At 38.6% G+C, this 15239-nt stretch overlaps 1 protein-coding gene across 1 annotated transcript in view; it reads left to right on the forward strand.

Moving 5' to 3' along the window:
• The window catches only part of LOC139969816 (uncharacterized), a 59459-nt gene extending 48993 nt beyond the window's left edge, over nucleotides 1-10466 (forward strand). Inside the window, exons 11-14 of the mRNA XM_071975102.1 lie at nucleotides 1049-1120; nucleotides 3810-4057; nucleotides 4341-4529; nucleotides 5418-10466. Of these exons, the coding sequence (XP_071831203.1) occupies nucleotides 1049-1120; nucleotides 3810-4057; nucleotides 4341-4529; nucleotides 5418-7420 (2512 nt within the window). The 3' untranslated portion in view covers nucleotides 7421-10466. The remainder of the gene's footprint in view (nucleotides 1-1048; nucleotides 1121-3809; nucleotides 4058-4340; nucleotides 4530-5417) is intronic.
• The last annotated feature ends 4773 nt before the right edge of the window (nucleotides 10467-15239 follow it).

The following is a 15239-nucleotide window of genomic DNA, read 5'->3' on the forward strand; positions in this document are numbered from 1 at the left end:
AAAGCAGGTTTTTGTGGAGTTTGGTAATTAATTGCTCTATAAAGAAAATGACCAAAATGAAACAGACTGAGAAATTCTATAAAAAAAAAATGGAAAAGGGCAAATATATTTTTGAGGCTACAATGGGGGGGGGGGGTTGTTGAAATGACCGTGACTGGTCCTGTTATAGAACTGTGGCTTCTGACTGGTGCCCCCCCTCCCCCACCCCATGCCCAGACTAACGAAGTGGGCTTTACCAGAAGCCCAACCAACAAAGGGCTAAATAAGTCTGTTGTAGGACACAGCACAATCCTAAGGTCATTACTTTAAGTCACTTTGAATTCTATCCAAAGCATTCTTTGCAGCATTCAAACTAGATTAGTTATCGACAAAAGTTGTTGATTGACGAGCCCATATCGATGTATCCCATTATATATACTAGTTAATGCATCATTGTAAAGTAATGAAGGAAAATCATTTAAAAAAAAAAAAATTCCTCAATTTATGTTTGTGTATAAAAATGTCCTCGGTGATAAAATTTCAAAAATTGAAATCAAAGATTTTTACTAGTTTGGTCATTGGGGAGGGTCACCATTTTCACAGAGGGCGCTGTTTTCATTCAGCGCTGTAACATATCTTAGTCTGTGTACCGGGACTTCAAAAATATTCTTCAAAGGATCTCGTCTTGAATGATAATGAGAAGAATCGCAAACAATTTCTAAAAATTGAAATCAAAGATGTTTACTAATTTGGTCATTGGGGAGCTTCACCAATTATACAGAGGGCGCTGTTTTCATTCAGCGCTGTAACATATCTCAGTCTATGTACCGGGACTTAAACATTTTCTTCAAAAGATCTTTTCTTCAAAAAGTCCAGCATGTTGTCCGTTCCAGAGACTTGGATACAATTTTACTTATGCTTCAAAGCCATTCATTTATAGCCAGAGAAGGAAAATAGCAATTATTTTTGTATAAATAAAATAATTAATATTTCAATTTACTGTTGGATTGATTGGTTGAATGATTAACAAATTTGTAGTTTTATTTGTTTATTTTTTATTTTTGTATAGAGATTTGAGCGGTAACAAGATAACAGCAATCCACCAGGATGCATTCATACCTCTTCAATATCTCCACAGTTTGTGAGTTGGTTTATTCTTGTTTTGTTTATTATTTATTTTTTTGCATAGTTTTTATTAATCTTGGTGTTTTTCTTAGTTTTGGTAGCTTGTGCTGGCACGCAAGTAACCCATAATCAGTGTGTGCATGTGCGTGTTTGAGTGTATGCATGTCCTACCTTTTAAACATGATATCACAAGAAATGGGCTGTAGGCAATATCTTTACTTGGCATGTGGCAAGTATGAGGTCCCTATTGTTTTGCTTGAGTTCTGTAGAGATCAAAATCTAAACTTTATAGCTTTATATTTTCAAGAATCACAACTTGAATAAAAATGTGTAAGCATGAATAGATATACTGTACCTTATGACAATCACAAAGTTTTTAAATGTGATGATGTTGTTTAATGTTGATGTGCTTTTAGTCTTAAAAAGCCCAAATTTATTGCTATAATGGGGACTTTGTGGTACCTTCATTGTTTTATTTGACTCTTGTGAGTAATTGGTTAGTAGTGGGTTATGGGTGGGTTATGGGAGTAATGTCATGCTGTGATAGTAGAACATGATTAAATGTTTCCTCAGCTGAATCATTCATAATGGGTTAGGAGTGGGTTATGGGTGGGTTATGGATGGATTATGGGTTATGTGACTATTGTCATGCTGTGATAGTAGAAAATGATTAAATGTTTCCTTAGCTGAACCATTCATTTCCACATTCCTGCCAATTCAGCATATTTTTTCTTTTCTTTTTCTTTAACCCATGCCGAATGTTTACAGCGTATACAGTTTTGGCTCAAGGGATTACGAAAAACATATCAATTGTGACAATTTGTACACATCATAACCAATAACAACAAATATGCCGGAAAGAATTTTGTACGTAAAAAGAAATAAAAGAGTAAAAAAAGATTGTGGAAATTTAAACCCTAACATAAAGGAGGTTTCAGAAAATAGGTCACTGCTTTTCGAAGGTTCATTCACCATGGCTGAACTGTCCATAGTAGCCAAACTTTTATTTGCCGAAGGCATTTTGAAGGCAAAGTTTGGAAATAGGTTATTTTATCCTCATTTCCCAATATATAGCTATAGGATGTCTGCCTTTGGTAAAAATGCTAGGGGTTTTAACAGAAACAATGTACGGTATTGTTAAACCTTATAAATATAGACACAATAGACTACCTGCAATTGTTTATTGGAAATCCATGAGGACCTTTAAAAAGTTTTATTTAGGCCATAAATTTACTGGTAAAGCGAGCATGAAATGGGGGAGTTATGTTAAACAGTTAAAAAAAAAAATTGGTCGGAAATGTGACATTGACCTATAGAAAATGTGAAAAACTCTACCTGAATTATACAAAGTAGGTCGCTGCATGCAAGTAGGGAGAGAGAAAGAATGCCGAAGTGTGCTGGCCGACTTCCATGGCAAAGATCAACAACCTGTTTTCTTATAGGGGGATATATGTAGGGGGAAGGCACAATTTGGTATATGTGCAATATAAACCTTTTACTTCTGCTGATACCTTACCTTGCCTTGTTTCCATCCAGTAATGCATATGTTATATCAGGGCTACTGCCATAGGGGTGAAGTGGAAGGGGTTGGGGTTGGGGAGGGGGAGGGGAGGGGAGGAGTCAGACCAATGAGAAGTGATGCTGCCTGTGATGGCAACATGGCCATATTAAAATTGTTGCCTTAAAAAATTGGGGCCCTTTGAAATTCGGGGCCATGGTCCCCCCAGGCCTGCAGCGTCTCCCGAGTTTAACTTATCGTAGAAAACTTAAATAAGAGGTTGCAATTAATAAGTAGGTTAACTTATGGTAGAAAAGTACAGATGAATAACTTTAAATCTAACTTTCATCGCATGTTTTAAGTTTTCTAACTTGTACACAAACAATGTTGTTTTGTACATATTATTTGCTTGAAGTAACATTGCCCAATAAGATTGATTATTGTGTTAAATCAACAGTTATTCAGTATTTAGACTGAATTTTGTATTTGTCCGCCAATCAATAGAGCCCAGATTGCGACCCTCACCTCATTCAACCCCTTCCTCACCCTCATTCTATCCCTTCCTCACCCTCGTTCAACCCTTCCTCACTCACCCTCATGCAACCCCTTCCTCACCCACGTACAACCCGTTCCTCACCCTTCCTCATTCAACCCCTTCCTCATTCAACCCTTCCTCACCCTCATTCTATCCCTTACACACCCTCATTCAACCCCTTCCTCACCCTCATGCAACCCTTTCCTCACCTTCATTAACCCCTTCCTCATTCAACCCTTCCTCACCCTCATACAACCCCTTCCTCACCCTCATGCAACCCCTTCCTCACCCTCATGCAACCCCTTCCTCACCCACATACAACCCGTTCCTCACCCTCATTCAACCCCTTCCTCATTCAACCCCTTCCTCACCCTCATTCTATCCCTTCCTCACCCTCGTTCAATCCTTCCTCACTCATTCAACCCTTTCACCTCCCTCATTCAACCCCTTCCTCATTCAGTCCTTCCTCACCCTCATTCTATCCCTTTCACACCCTCATGCAACCACTTCCTCACCCTCATGCAACCCCTACCTCACCCTCATTCAACCCCTTCCTCATTCAACCCCTTCCTCATTCTATCCCTTCCTCATTCTATCCTTCCTCACCCTCATTCTGCCCCTGCCTTCTTCATATCCATCACATTAAATGTCTCTGATATTTTTTCTTCACAGAAATCTTGCAAACAATCGGTTCAAAGTTATGCCCTCTGCTGGGCTTTTAAACCTGGTGGAATTGTTTACTGCGCATAACCCAGAACTCAATAACATTCCTCCACCGGAAGAACTGCCGATGATACGACATATCAAGACGTCCTATGCTTATCACTGCTGTCAGTACTTCAATGCCAGACACACACAAAGTTCCTCCCTAGAGGACCGCCTGTGGCTGGTAGGACCCTCCCAGGGCCAGTACCCAGAATGTAGGTACCAATTACTTTCAGCCTACAATTCCTCTCTCTCTGTTTTTAGTTTGCTGTTATATAGTTTGATGACAGATTTATAACAATCATTGCGTTCTGATGCAGTGACTTCATTTATATGTTAATTACCAGCATTAAACGAGCAGGATTAGGAACAGATGTATCCTTCTTCAAAAGTTATACGAGCAATATCTCTGAAAGTAAGCTAGTGGATACATTATAGACCTTGTGTTCAATAAACTATTTGCGTTGAATAACCATGAGTTTGTTTCTTTTCCAATAGATGTCTATAACCACAGCGACTGGGACTACTCTTTCTCAACATTCGATGATTCTACCTCTTTTGATCAACTCCACCATCAGGACATGAGTGGTATTGATATGAAGGGTAGCATCTGGGGCACTAGTTGGAGTGAACTCGAGGATACTATGACAGCAGACACTTATAACATCACCTGCCACCCCGAGCCCGGTTAGTGAATCCATATAAGCAAATTGAAGGGAAGAGGAAAATGGCAGGGGTGGGAAGTGGAGGTGGAAGGAGGGGTGGGTGGGGGTGGGGGGTAGGAGTGAGAGGTGGAGAAAGGAGGTATAGAGACTTGGGGATACCATGGCAGTACATAGTTACAACATCACCTGTCACCCCCCCCCCCCCCAGCCTGGTTAGTGACCTCATATGATCAAATTAGTTAGGAGAAAGGGAGAAAGTCAAGGGATGGAGAAGAGAAGAGGGGTGGGGGGAGGCATTAGCATGGCATCTACAGTGGATTCCTCTATTTCTGTTTATAAATAGAAACACCGTCGTAGGTGGTTTATTACAGCACGAATTACTGTATTAGGACAATAGAAAGAAATTATTTGCTACTACAAGATTATGTAATATTAAATGGTTCTTAAAAATCTCTCTGAGTTGGCTTGGATGACTTTTTTCGAAGCATGTTTGCCGATTGCGATAATCGTTTTATCATTTTCACGAGACATGATTTTATTTCAAATTGCGAAACAAAAGGAAAAAAAAGTTTAATTCTTTTCCTTGTTGATTTTAAGAAGATAAAATTATTTATTTTTGGGTGATGAAAATATATCAGGGATTTTAAATTACTCCCTCATTTGGTGTCAATATCTGGAAGGATGTCTTGATTGGTTGATCATTAATAACCTCGCAGTGATATTTTTGGAAGAGTTAATTATGTAAATTAATTAAATATTTGTTTCAAGACATGGACAGACAGAGGTTTCTCTAAATTGGGTTCAACAGCAAACCAAAACAAGAAAAATAAAAATAAAAAAGAGAGACAATCTTATTTCCATTGCCATAATGTCTGTGTTATATAAACCAGTGCTAATTTACAATTAACAGGTCCGTTTGTGCCCTGCGATGACATCTTTGAGTCTTGGTATCTTCGTCTCGGTGTTTGGATGGTGTTCGTTTTAGCCCTGACGGGTAACGTAACAGTCCTCGTTGTGAACATCTTCTCCAAGACCAAAATGGACGTCTCCAGATTCCTGATATGCAACTTAGCCTGCGCCGACTTTATCATGGGTCTGTACCTCGGCTTCCTAGCGATCGTGGATATCACGAGCCTGGGCGAGTTTGAGAAGATCGGTGTGGAGTGGCAACGGAGTGCAGCGTGCAAGATCACAGGGTTCCTGGGCGTTCTTTCCTCAGAGTTATCCATATATACTCTCAGCGTCATAACGCTGGAGCGGTTCTACACCTTGAAATACGCCCTCTATTCAAAGCGATTGAAACTGAAAGGAGCTGTCATTATCATGGGGTTCGGATGGCTGTTTGCACTGGTCATGGCCTCGCTGCCTCTAAGCTTTGTCAGTCAGTACGTCACAGTGGTTTGCCTGCCGATGGACGTCCAAGAAAACGTGGCTCGCATCGCTGTTCTCTGCGTCATCATCCTCAACGCAACGTCTTTTATAGTGATCATGTGTTGTTATGCAAGCATATATTATTCAATTCAAGGATCGAGTGCATGGAACTCAAAGGATTCCTTGATCGCGAAACGTATGTCCATATTAGTCTTTACAGATTTTGCATGTTGGGCGCCTGTTGTCTTCTTTGCAATAACTGCTATATTCGACGTGCAACTGATCTCCTTATACGGTGCTAAAGTGCTCACCGTCTTTGTCCTCCCGGTCAACTCGTGTGCAAATCCTTTCCTGTATACGCTGCTGACGAAACAGTTTAAATCCGATTGCAAGACCATCGGCAGGAAGATCTGGGGCATGATCTGCCAAAGGAGGCACCCTCGGCCCTCTATCACCATCGGAAATCAGGTCAACGGCAATGAGAACTTTGACAGAGTGGTACCACTGAATGGCAACCCCTACTTACAGAGGTACGACAACATGCCGGTATCAGATGGCGGTCCCAACAGTGGGGATCTTGAAGAAGGATGCCCCCAAGGGCCGTCACCGTCCCAGTATGACGCCACCGAAAACGGTGCCAAGGTCTCCGCCGAGCGGGACGGCCACGGTAACTACCTGGACCTCATGGCGTGTCCGGACCTAGATATCATCCGCAGGGGATCGGGCTCTCCCCTATTAGAGAGACACGATGGCTCTTTCAGGCCATCGCAATTTAGTTCCGGCCGGGTCAAGTCCAAGAGGAAGAAGTTTTTGATTCCATTTCTGTCGTGGCGAGGCGACCACAGATTTAACAGGACTTATTCCAATAAAGACTGGGACGGTAGCTCTTTACGGAACAATAAGCAAATGGTAAGAAGAAGTGTATCCATGTCAGAGGGTATGTTGGCTTCGAAGCAACTAGGTCAAGCAGACCCCGGCCCCGAATCCAAAGGGAACATCTCAACAACTCCTGAATCCTCATCGGAGGGAAGGTCGGGGGACATCAGCGTATCTGCTTGCTCTCGTCCAAAGTCCCCCCCTCAGGTGCTGAATCAGACCCCTCAGAGATCTCCGGAACACAGAAGCAATCGCAGCCCGGTCCACCTGTGGATTCCGAGATCCCCTCTCTCGAAGAAACCCAAAGCCGGGACGGACGGGAAGGAGCTGACCACGAACAGCGAGAACACGACAGAGTTCAGCCTGACAGAGTTCGAGGAGCAAGAGTCCGATTCGACGCATCACCACGAGAGTCAAACAGAGCAGGAAGATACCTCGGAACTGACAAGTTCTCTACTGCAGGAAAATAATAACGGGATCAACTGTAGAAAACAGGAATCGCCGAAACACGGACAGGAGAGTAACAAACATGGAAACCTCTCATCAATTCTAGAGAGATTGCAAGGAGAAGAGGAGGAAGAGCAGGATACATCTGAATCATCGACTAAACTGCTCGGTCAAAGTGAACAATTATCGACTCAATTGCCAAAGGAAAGCCTCGTTTAAGAGAAGAACTAGACCTGAAGTAGACCAAAATTAAAACACTTGCCTTGTTGAATTTGTCCGACGAGTGACTATTTAAATAAGTCGGTGAAACTAATATCTCAATTAATTTATGATATCAAATATAGCACCAAGTTTATTCTATGAAATGTCACAAAACAGCATTTTGCACTGAGATAAAAGTCTGTGATGTATGATTTAAATTTGTGGGTGGCTTATAAGTTTTGTTCCTGAAATTTCATCCTCTCCCTCTCCATTATTTTGTCTAAATATAAAAAGATAGGGGCTTCTAAATTGAATAGGAGCAAATTGCAAACATGGGTATTGTAATTACCCGACAGTTTACACCAAGAATGCTGAACTCTAAATAGTTAAATTCAAATAGTAAATCAAATTTTCAAAATTGTGGACAAACTTTCTTTCTTTGTCATATCTAATGAACCTTCAGTATTCAAGCTTCTGCCCTACAACTTTAAGGGAACTTTAGTATGAAATAGTTTCAAAACTTTTTGTAATAAACAGAATCACGGTCAAATCTCCTTACTTTCATGTGGAAATAAGTGTTGGGGAACAATCAGAGTTGAATTGTACGCTAAAAATTTCCAAAAGATTTGAAGTACTTATATATATGTTACTACGCATGGAAATGGAGTACTCTGTACTCCTTGATTAAACAGTGAGTTTTATCCATTAATCTTAAGAAACATGAAATTTGAGTATTTGTCATTTATGTCCGTAAAAAAATCAGTGCAGTAACAATGTTTGGCATTAACCAATCCATTCACCTTGCCTTCAATATATTTATCATATTATCATGTACTTTATATACATTTTTACCAAATAATTCCATCCATATTTTATTATTATTATTATTATTTTCAGAGTACAAAGGAGTACTCATTTTCTGAAATTAGAAATGATGTATGCTGTGTTTTGTAAATATATTTTATTCTGTTTCTATGAGACAACCATACAACTTAAACATCTTGCAGGTTTAACTGTGATAGTTCAACTCTCCATGGATAAGGTTCAAACTAGTGGTCTACTTTGGCAATTTAAACTGATTTATTCGAAAAATGTTATCCATAAAATGCGAATGCACCCCAGCTGGGTGGGGTGTGATAACCTATATAATCCATTCTCCTACTTAACACCCATCTGTACATCTGTCAAAAGTGATGATGTATTGGTTAAACCCTTTCCTTCCTTATAAGTAATGAGACCAATAGGACTCTCCAGTGATTCCATATATGGATAGCGCCCTCTGTTAGATAGCGCCCTCTATGATTTGTCATATATGTGCGTACAGATATCTGAATCTCATCGGAACACCACGCTCACTAGCGTGCGAGCACACCGGATAAAAGTTTATAGGGACAGGCTGGGTGATTGACTTATTCAAGTTGACAAACATTTGAGAAATTTGGCCAAACAAAAACGTGCTTAGAAAACACAAGTATAAGGTGCTTTAAAAAAAATTAGTCTACCTGGAAAGTTGTGTTACAAAGGATGAGTATGATGGAAATTGTGACTGCAACTTGTCTAGTTTCAAGGAACTAGATAACACTGATTTATGGCAGTGGCCTCTGTTACTTTATGTCATGACTGGAAAGCACCATTGATTTTGTAAAAGTAGACATTACAAAGAACTATATTTATATGTTGTAAAACTATGTTTTTATGGTGGCTTGAACCCTCTGACAAAACCAGACCATATCTTTCCCTTTTACAGAGTCCACCGAATATATTATCTAATATTACAATCAGGTCTTTAGTCAACATTTTTTAGATTTTAGTTTTAATAAAAATATTCTTTGACAAGATTGCCAACTACTAGAGATCTTTGGTATTTAAGAATATATTATCTAATATTACAATCAGGTCTTTAGTCAATAATTTTTAGATTTTAGTTTTAATAAAAATATTCTTTGACAAGAATGCCAACTACTAGAGATCTTTGGTATTTAAGAATTGTTTTTTTCTGTTTATGAAAATCAGTTTTCTTACTTTGACAGACAAATTATATCAATAAATATATATTTGAAAGGTTCACGATTGGTGTTCTAGGAAAATTTCATTAAATTTGAAATAGTTCAAAGGTATATGGCAAAGACAATGAAGGTGAAGGAAGAGGTGAAAACTCATTTCTTTGACATTTTAAGCAGTTTTAATGTTTAAACAAAGTCTAAAAAGTTAAATTGACATTCCTGGGGCTGTAGTTAATTACTGAATACAAAATGCTGGAAATTATTATTTTACATCTTTAGGTCAACCCCCCCACATCCTTATATTATTTATTATTGCAAAGTTTATGAATTATTCAAAGTTTTGATGGTATTTTGTTATTGCATCTGGCAACCGACAGCATAGTGAATGATGTCATCACATCAATTCAGCTGATGTTTTTCATTTGTCTATATCATATTTAACTCACTTTAATGAGTAGAGGAAAAAAAAAACAACATTGCTACCAGAAAGTTTATTTTGATGAAATTCTAAATTTGGAAAACCTTATACTTTCCAAATGTATCAAGGAGAATTCAACCAGAAGACTATAATGAGAAAGTTAAAGATTGTGGAGAATTCATATGCAGGGTTGAATGGGGTGGGGGTGGGGGGTGGGTATAGCCAGTCCAAATAGCTTCCATTCAATCAACTATATCTTGAAGTTATGGAAAATATATTGAGATTGGGTTTTCAATTAGCAGTTTGGAATAATTTTCTTTTAATATCAGTGTCAAATTGTCTGCCATTAGAAAAATCTCTTTAAGATTAACTTTTGGTAAAAAATTGTGTAAGGAGTGAAGAGTAAAATAATTGTTGGTTATTATGATATCTGTGCTAATGTTTGTGTATTCTCCGTCATTCTACATCACGTTAATTATTGTCAAATCTTACTCATTAAAGAGAGAAAAGTCCTGGTCGTTTGTGACTTGTATAACTGTTATAATATGCAACTGATATGAATTTGTGTTTTTTTGTACAAGAAAAACAACAATTAAATAACTTGATTGTAAATATATAAACAAAATGACAAATTGAAAAATCATCAACTAGTTTTCTATTTCTTTTGTTTCATTGAAAAGAGAATTTAAATCCAGGGATCAAAAACTTCCCACCCATATTATAGACAGCAAACCATCTACGGTGTTCATGATTTTATCGCAGACACAAAGAGTCAAGTCAGGTTCCAATCATTTCAATGTTCAGCTGGTTTCTAAAGATTGGACTGCCACACAGATTACATTAACTGACTGAATCTTCCTTGGGCAAGAGTAAATTTCTTTTCAGGGGTCGAGCCTTTAGTTAGTGACTTGAATGAATCAGGTAGACAAATGACTTCAACTGCTTAATTTTAATCTAGCAATTTCAACTGTGTTCAGGATTTTGTGCCATTTCCTTGCAAATTCAGATGAGGAAAAATATAATGGTGCCATGGTTTCGTGATTCAGTAGTGTATGCTAACACAAATCAGGACCTTTAGTGATTTGATGTGGAAATTAATTGAAAACCTTGCATACAATGCTCTTGTAGTTAGTAAGGTCTGTCCACATGCCAAGCTTTTTATCTTTGGATTTAATTGCCATTACAAGGCTTTCACAACTTTTTGAACCAATGTTGACCTACAATGACATTTGAACTCAATGAAATCAACAGGGTTTCCCTTATTGGTTGGATCTGCATATCGAGCATGACATTCATTGAAAATTTTACTTCTGAACTTTGATGTCATGAAAGTTTGCAAGTTTTTCAGACCTTTTTACCTCAGGTAACCTCAGATGACCTTAGACCTCTGTGAAAAGCAACAGGGTTATTGTATTCACTAAGGTGAATACACATACTGAAGTTGAAGTTCATTCAAGCTTTCCTTTGAAGTTGACAAAGTTTTACGACTTTGACCTCTGGTGACCTCAAATGAAAAATTTGACCTGAATGTAAAACAATAGGGTATTGTACTATTTAAGGTGGAGTCACATACTGAGAATTTCATCCAAACTTTTGAAGTAAAATCCATATACATATACACACACGCTATCATATAGATTCCTTTTGAATTCGGCAAGCAATTTATCAACAAAACCAGGATAGAAATGGGGTACATGATGAGGGTGGGGTGTGGTAGAGAGAGCCTTACTTAGAAGAATTTGTAAACTCAAATCTAGGAAACAAACACAACTTCTCAAAAGGAATTCTGGTACTATAAGCTGGTTCCTGTTACTTAAATATAAACCTTGCATGTGTATAGTACAATACCTGGTCATTTCCTCAAACATTCTTAGGGTTTAAGCATTTCTCAACAGTTTGCACTCTGCAACAGAATGAATAGGATGTCTAGGGCTCAAACTTGAACAGACATCATTTCGAAAATTCTGCTCTTTTACTACTTTCTTTCTGAAGTTAAAATATTAATAATATATTTCTCAACATTTACTGTGGCGCAATTGGTAGTGCCCTGTAACAGAGTGAGTCAGACAAACTCCTTTGACTTGATTTCAAACCCCAGTTGAGGCAGCTTTTTGATTTTCTGTACTTTCCCTACTTCCATTCTGCAGTTGAAATATTAGAAACGAGCAATATTTCTCAACAGTTACAGTGGCGCAGTTGGTAGTGCTCTGAAATGCAAAGAGTCAGACAAATGTCATGTCTGGGGTTCAATTCCAGGTTGAGGCTTTTACTTTTCTGATCTTTTCATCTTTGCATGTCATTCCATTCTGAGGTTCAAGTATTAGAAACAAGCAATGTTTCTCAACAGTTACAATGGCGCAGTCGGTAGTGCTCTGAAATGCAATGAGTCAGACAAATGTCATGTCTGGGGTTCAATTCCAGGTTCAGGCTTTTACTTTTCTGATCTTTTCATCTTTGCATGTCATTCCATTATGAGGTTCAAGTATTAGAAACAAGCAATGTTTCTCAACAGTTACAGTGGCGCAGTCGGTAGTGCTCTGAAATGCAAAGAGTCAGACAAATGTCATGTCTGGGGTTCAATTCCAGGTTGAGGCTTTTACTTTTCTGATCTTTTCATCTTTGCATGTCATTCCATTATGAGGTTGAAATATTAGAACGAGCAATATTACAGTTACAGTGGCGCAGTCGGTAGTGCTCTGAAATGCAAAGAGTCAGACAAATGTCATGTCTGGGTTTCAATTCCAGGTTCAGGCTTTTACTTTTCTGATCTTTTCATCTTTGCATGTCATTCCATTATGAGGTTCAAATATTAGAAACGCGCAGTATTTCTCAACAGTTACAGTGGCGCAGTTGGTAGTGCTCTGAAATGCAAAGAGTCAGACAAATGTCATTCTGGGGTTCAATTCCAGGTTCAGGCTTTTAGTTTTCTGATCTTTTCATCTTTGCATTCCATTCCATTCCGAGGTTCAAATATTAGAAACGAGCATAATTTCTCAACACTTACAGTGGCGCAGTCGGTAGTGCTCTGTAATGCAATGAGTCAGACAAATGTCATGTCTGCGGTTCAATTCCAGGTTGAGGCTTTTACTTTTCTGATCTTTTCATGTCATTCCATTCTTAGGTTCAAATATTAGAAACGCGCAATATTTCTCAACAGTTACAGTGGCGCAGTCGGTAGTGCTCTGAAATGCAAAGAGTCAGACAAATGTCAAGTCTGGTGTTCAATTCCAGGTTGAGGCCTTTACTTTTCTGATCTTTTCATCATTGCATTCCATTCCATTCTTAGGTTCAAATATTAGAAACGAGCAATATTTCTCAACAGTTACAGTGGCGCAGTCGGTAGTGCTCTGAAATGCAAAGAGTCAGACAAATGTCATGTCTGGGGTTCAAATCCATGTTGAGGCTTTTACTTTTCTGATTTTTTCATCTTTGCATGTCATTCCATTCTGAGGTTCAAATATTAGAAACGAGCAATATTTCTCAACAGTTACAGTGGCGCAGTCGGTAGTGCCTTGAAATGCAATGAGTCAGACAAATGTCATGTCTGCGGTTCAATTCCAGGTCGAGGCTTTTACTTTTCATCTTTTATGTCATTCCATTCTGAGGTTCAAATGTTAGAAACGAGCAATATTTATCAACAGTTACAGTGGCGCAGTTGGTAGTGCTCTGAAATGCAATGAGTCAGACAAATGTCATGTCTGGGGTTCAATTCCATGTTGAGGCTTTTACTTTTCTGATTTTTTCATCTTTGCATGTCATTCCATTCTGAGGTTCAAATATTAGAAACGAGCAATATTTCTCAACAGTTACAGTGGCGCAGTCGGTAGTGCCTTGAAATGCAAAGAGTCAGACAAATGTCATGTCTGGGGTTTCAATTCCAGGTTGAGGCTTTTACTTTTCTGACCTTTCATCTTTGCATGTCATTCCATTCTGAGGTTCAAATATTAGAAACGAGCAATGTTTCTCAACAGTTACAGTGGCGCAGTCGGTAGTGCCTTAAAATGCAATGAGTCAGACAAATTTCATGTCTGGGGTTCAATTCCAGGTTCAGGCTTTTACTTTTCTGATCTTTTCATCATTGCATGTCATTTCATTCTGAGGTTCAAATATTAAAAACGAGCAATATTTCTCAACAGCTACAGTGGCGCAGTTGGTAGTGCTCTGAAATGCAAAGAGTCAGACAAATGTCATGTCTGGGGGTTCAATTCCAGGTTCAGGCTTTTACTTTTCTGATCTTTTCATCTTTGCATGTCATTTCATTCTGAGGTTCAAATATTAGAAACGAGCAATATTTCTCAACAGTTACAGTGGCGCAGTCGGTAGTGCCTTGAAATGCAATGAGTCAGACAAATGTCATGTCTGCGGTTCAATTCCAGGTCGAGGCTTTTACTTTTCATCTTTTATGTCATTCCATTCTGAGGTTCAAATGTTAGAAACGAGCAATATTTATCAACAGTTACAGTGGCGCAGTTGGTAGTGCTCTGAAATGCAATGAGTCAGACAAATGTCATGTCTGGGGTTCAATTCCATGTTGAGGCTTTTACTTTTTTGATTTTTTCATCTTTGCATGTCATTCCATTCTGAGGTTCAAATATTAGAAACGAGCAATATTTCTCAACAGTTACAGTGGCGCAGTCGGTAGTGCCTTGAAATGCAAAGAGTCAGACAAATGTCATGTCTGGGGTTTCAATTCCAGGTTGAGGCTTTTACTTTTCTGACCTTTCATCTTTGCATGTCATTCCATTCTGAGGTTCAAATATTAGAAACGAGCAATATTTCTCAACAGTTACAGTGGCGCAGTCGGTAGTGCCTTGAAATGCAATGAGTCAGACAAATTTCATGTCTGGGGTTCAATTCCAGGTTCAGGCTTTTACTTTTCTGATCTTTTCATCATTGCATGTCATTTCATTCTGAGGTTCAAATATTAAAAACAAGCAATATTTCTCAACAGCTACAGTGGCGCAGTTGGTAGTGCTCTGAAATGCAAAGAGTCAGACAAATGTCATGTCTGGGGGTTCAATTCCAGGTTCAGGCTTTTACTTTTCTGATCTTTTCATCATTGCATGTCATTCCATTCTGAGGTTCAAATATTAGAAACGAGCAATATTTCTCAACAGTTACAGTGGCGCAGTTGGTAGTGCTCTGAAATGCAAAGAGTCAGACAAATGTCATGTCTGGGGTTCAATTCCAGGTTGAGGCTTTTACTTTTCTGATCTTTTCATCATTGCATGTCATTCCATTCTGAGGTTCAAATATTAGAAACGAGCAATATTTCTCAACAGTTACAGTGGCGCAGTTGGTAGTGCTCTGAAATTCAAAGAGTCAGACAAATGTCATGTCTGGGTTTCAATTCCAGGTTGAGGCTTTTGCTTTTCTGATGTTTGAAGAAAGTGGAAGTATAAATATAAGGAAAGAA

This window comes from Apostichopus japonicus, chromosome 7 (genome assembly GCF_037975245.1).
Source record: "Apostichopus japonicus isolate 1M-3 chromosome 7, ASM3797524v1, whole genome shotgun sequence".
Classification (NCBI taxonomy): domain Eukaryota; kingdom Metazoa; phylum Echinodermata; class Holothuroidea; order Aspidochirotida; family Stichopodidae; genus Apostichopus; species Apostichopus japonicus.